General features: G+C 45.7%; 1 protein-coding gene and 1 long non-coding RNA gene across 2 annotated transcripts; one reads left to right on the top strand and one right to left on the bottom strand.

Annotated features, from left to right (window-relative positions):
• Nucleotides 1–891: 891 nt before the first annotated feature.
• On the bottom strand, nt 892–1,680 carry LOC144712832 (uncharacterized). The gene is made up of 2 exons (XR_013583881.1): nt 1,184–1,680; nt 892–1,040 (listed from the first exon to the last, which is right to left on the bottom strand). It is a non-coding gene; the product is annotated as an uncharacterized LOC144712832 (long non-coding RNA).
• Nucleotides 1,681–1,710: 30 nt separating this feature from the next.
• On the top strand, nt 1,711–2,917 carry LOC144712831 (putative xyloglucan endotransglucosylase/hydrolase protein 25). Its single transcript, XM_078587164.1, has 3 exons — nt 1,711–2,041; nt 2,140–2,333; nt 2,406–2,917. Exons 1-3 carry the CDS (start codon nt 1,763–1,765, stop codon nt 2,785–2,787), a joined length of 855 nt encoding a protein of 284 aa, XP_078443290.1. The 5' UTR covers nt 1,711–1,762; the 3' UTR covers nt 2,788–2,917.
• Nucleotides 2,918–4,634: the final 1,717 nt, after the last annotated feature.

Below are 4,634 nucleotides of genomic sequence, written 5' to 3'. Positions count from 1 at the left end.
CATTCGCTACCCCAAATTTCCCGTTATTCCTTTTCACGCATGTTTTAGACTTGTAAGTTTGTTTTGAGCGTGATACCTTCTGCGTGGTGCCAGTGGACGTTCTCTATACCGGTGGTCATTTAGTAAAGAGCAAATCAATACAATGTGTTGTAACTTTCTCGTTGACTCGTCGAAATCACACAGCAGTAATATGGCAGGCCGATGGGATGAGACAACCTTGCTGACCAAGATAAGGAAATCCCGTTCTGTCATAAAGCCCTAGAAAAGCAAAGAAAAGCCCTCCCCACTTCAAGGCCCAGGACGAAAGATGGGTGGATGGGAGGACGATGGTCTATCAACTGATTAAGCATAATGACCAGAATTAGTAGAAAAAAAATTATTACAACACTTTGATGACCAGAATTAGCTATAATTTTACTGTTTTTGAAAACCAGATAGATAGATCGAGACATAGAGGAGTTATTGATCGTAGATACAGAAAATAGCTATTAATAGAACCGTATATCTATCGATTCTTTGCTCAATAGATACATTACTTTATAGATGGATAATTAATTTCATGTATGATCGATAGATAAATAGATTGGTTGGCATAGAGATAGGTGGATTGGCAGATGTATAACGAAGAGATTTATATATTAATAGACGTAGATGTATTGTTTCATAAATTCATAGATAGATGGACGATGGATAGGTTTTCTTTAAAGATTATTTTATAGAGGGATGGATGATGGATATACTATAGATTCTTTGATAGATTTATCGGTTATATCATAAAAAGGTGGATAGTTTCATATAGATTCATAGATAGATATATCTCCTTGGCTTGGAAAAATTGATATTACAAGGGAACCGTTTGCTGTAGTGGGAAGATTGGAAAAACAGATAGAATAATAACTGAAAAAATATAAATTCATTTATTATTTCACACATATACTTGTACAAATCTAAGCATTGTCTCATTCGATTATCTCATCTCGGTCGACAAAGGAATAGACGAGTAATCCTTCTAATCCGAGTCTCCCACAGTATTTTCATCACTGGAGATAATGGTTGGCCGTTAAGTCACATTCCAAAGAAACAAAAATTGAAGTCGAAGGAACAAATGGAGTCACTTGAAAAATCTATTTTACAAAAAAACTATCGTTGTTGATCGTGAATGCATGAGGATATCGAAGTTGACCTTCCTTGCTCGCGTTTGATGACCCTAGAACAGGTTTCTCACGTCTCCAGATACCCTTTCAATAGGCCAATTCTAGGACGCCTAAAAATGTCAGCCAGTTGTATTACGATTCTAGGCGACCGACGGGCCACTTGATTGCAACTCGCGCTAAGAGGAAGATAAGAGGGCGACGGGGCGCACGAGTGCAAAGCATGCTGTTTAAAGAGAAGGAAGCCGTCCGGCGTAGACGGTTGTAAAGGAATGGCCAGCTGTCTTGAGTTTGATGCCGCTTGAAAACAGCAGATCAGTCCCCGCCAGACAGCTCAACAACAGCAACAAGACGCGGTTCTGATCCAGAAGCGGGAGAACAGTCAAACTTCCCCTCGCATCGATTCCTCCACGCGGATTTAGAAGTTATGTCTTCCTGACGAAATGGTGGAATAACCTTCAGGTTGAGTCCCATCCGAATACACTTAGATTTCCGTCTGGGTCCTAGTTTGCCGAGTCAGGCCGTCCAATCAAACAGCTATAAAATGGCTGTTCTCGGGATCACAGTCCCTATAATCTCGACTTCTTCGTTGGGACTCACAACTATTGAATATGGCTAGTTCGTCCGGTACCAGGATTAACATAGTGTCCTCTCTTCTTCTCTTCTCCATGTTCTGCGCCGCGTCGGCCGGGAATTTCTTTCAGGATATTGATATAACATGGGGAGATGGCCGGGCAAAGATCCTCGACGGGGGACAGCTTGCCACCCTGTCCATGGACCGGGCCTCAGGCTCCGGCTTCCAGTCACGGAACGAGTACCTATTCGGTCAGATCGACATGCAGATTAAGCTCGTCCCGGGCAATTCAGCTGGCACAGTCACTACCTTCTACGTTTGTTTCTTCTTACTCTGGCTTCCTTTGGCTTTCTGACATCCTAATCAGCGCCATCGTTCCTTACACAGAGCATGACTTTTGTATCTATGGTGCAGTTATCGTCGCAGGGCTCAAACCACGACGAGATCGACTTCGAGTTCCTGGGGAATCTCAGCGGGCAACCCTACACGATCCACACAAACGTATACACCCAGGGACAGGGGAATCGGGAGCAACAGTTCAAGCTCTGGTTCGACCCCACCGCCGACTTCCACACCTACTCGATTCTATGGAACCCTCAGATAATTCTGTAAGTAAACACCTTTTTCTTCGCAGTGTTCGATTGCAAAACCTCTAATCCTGTTCACGGTGATACCTGCAGCTTCTACGTTGACGGAACCCCGATTAGATACTTCAAGAATAACGCAGCAAAGGGAATCCCGTACGCAAACAAACAGCAAATGAGACTGTACTCCACCATCTGGAACGGCGAAGAGTGGGCAACAAGGGGCGGCCTTGTGAAAACCGATTGGTCCAAAGCGCCTTTCACTGCCTCCTTCAGAAACTTCATCGCCAACGCTTGCGTCTGGTCCAGTGGGACATCGCGCTGTCCTTCTGGGATAGCATCATGGTATAACCAGGGATTGGACGCGGCAACACTCCAGAAAATCCAATTAGTGCAAAGGTCCAACATCATCTACAACTACTGCACGGACACCAAGCGATTTCCGCAGGGACTTCCCCCAGAGTGCAGTCTCGTGTAGTTTTGAATAATGTCACCTCTGTGAAAGCCGAATAAGATTTGTTAACATTTAAGTTACTCGCCAAAACACTCTTCAATTATACTATTAAGGGATAATACTATGAAAGAGCCCCAACTTTCAGTTTTGTAAAGATTGTAGCCCGAACTTTCAACTTCGTAAAAAAAATAGCCCCGACGAATGAGACGTCGCCATTTGGCGTCGAAATTTTTTTTTCCCACCTCCGGTCAAAGGGTGACGCGGCGGCCACCGTGGCGCCCAGGTGGACTCCACGGTGGCATCCGCGTCACCGCGTGACCGCGGACGACGCCGTGGAGTCCGTCCGCCCAGCCGCCGCCCGTCTCCTTCTCCCGCCGCCGGCCGAATTCGTCGGCCGCCGCCGCCCGCATCCGGCCGCCGCCGGCGCCGCCCGCCGGCGTTCGCCGTCGACGCCGCCCGTCTGCCGTCGTCGACGCCGCCGTCTGCCGCGCGTTCTCGTTGATCTGAGCAAGACATGAAACGTTTCCTCTTACGAACAAGATCTGAGCAAGACATTCTCGTCTTCTCTTCTCTATTCTTTTGCTTCTTCTTCTTCTTCTTCTTCTTCTTCTTCCTCTTCCTCTTCCTCTTCCTCTTCCTCTTCCTCTTCCTCTTCCTCTTCTTCCTCTTCTTCTTCTTCTTCTTCTTCTCTCTTCTTCTATTTCTTCTTCTCTCTTCTTCTATTTCTTCTTCTATTTCTTCTTCTTCTTCTTCTTCTTCTTCTTCTTCTTCTCTCTTCTTCTCCTTCTTCTCTCTTCTTCTCTCTTCTTCTATTTCTTCTTCTTCTCTCTTCTTCTATTTCTTCTTCTTCTCTCTTCTTCTATTTCTTCTTCTTCTTCTTCTTCTTCTTCTTCTCTCTTCTTCTATTTCTTCTTCTTCTCTCTTCTTCTTCTTCTTCTTCTTCTCTCTTCTTCTATTTCTTCTTCTTCTCTCTTCTTCTATTTCTTCTTCTTCTTCTTCTTCTTCTCTCTTCTTCTATTTCTTCTTCTTCTCTCTTCTTCTATTTCTTCTTCTATTTCTTCTTCTTCTCTCTTCTTCTATTTCTTCTTCTTCTTCTTCTTCTTCTTTCGGCTGCGAAGCTCTGCACGGCCATCTTCTGATTTTCCTTCTTCCTCGCCTTCTCCACCTTCAGCTGCTTCCCCCTTAACACGGCGCCTGCGACCATTAACCAAGTGAGATTAAAGAGAAGAGAAGCGAGGGTCGTAAGAGAAGAGAAGACAAGAGTAAAAGAGAAGAGAAGTGAAGTTCGTAAGAGAAGAGAAGACGACAATAAAAGAGAAGTCAAGAGAAGCGCGTAAGAGAAAAGAAGCCGAGAATAAAAGAGAAAAAAAGCTCGTAAGAAGAGAGGATAGAATAGAGCAAAAGAATAGAGAAGAGAAGACGAGAATGTGTTGCTCAGATCTTGTTCGTAAGAGGAAACGTTTCATGTCTTGCTCAGATCAACGAGAACGCGCGGCAGACGGCGGCGTCGACGACGGCAGACGGCGGGAGAAGGAGACGGCCGGCGGCGGGAGAAGGAGACGGCCGGCGGCGTGGGCGGACGGACTCCACGGCGTCGTCCGCGGTCACGCGGTGACGCGGATGCCACCGTGGAGTCCACCTGGGCGCCACGGTGGCCGCCGCGTCACCCTTTGACCGGAGGTGGGGAAAAAAAATTCGACGCCAAATGGCGACGTCTCATTCGTCGGGGCTATTTTTTTTACAAAGTTGAAAGTTCGGGCTACAATTTTTACAGAACTGAAAGTTGGGGCTCTTTCATAGTATTATCCCTACTATTAAATACTGTTTGGCACAATAACATTTGATAATGATGAATCTAGAGTTCGTTCACG

The sequence above is a fragment of the Wolffia australiana genome, chromosome 15 (assembly GCF_029677425.1).
Source record: "Wolffia australiana isolate 7733 chromosome 15, ASM2967742v1".
Lineage (NCBI taxonomy): Eukaryota > Viridiplantae > Streptophyta > Magnoliopsida > Alismatales > Araceae > Wolffia > Wolffia australiana.
This window is presented reverse-complemented; position numbering and strand designations above follow the sequence as displayed.

Coding starts and splice junctions, on each gene's coding strand:
- LOC144712831 (XM_078587164.1), top strand. CDS start 1,763: ATGGCTAGTTCGTCCGGTACCAGGATTAACATAGTGTCCTCTCTTCTT. Junction 2,042..2,139: donor GCACAGTCACTACCTTCTAC/GTTTGTTTCTTC, acceptor TCTATGGTGCAG/TTATCGTCGCAGGGCTCAAA. Junction 2,334..2,405: donor TGGAACCCTCAGATAATTCT/GTAAGTAAACAC, acceptor TGATACCTGCAG/CTTCTACGTTGACGGAACCC.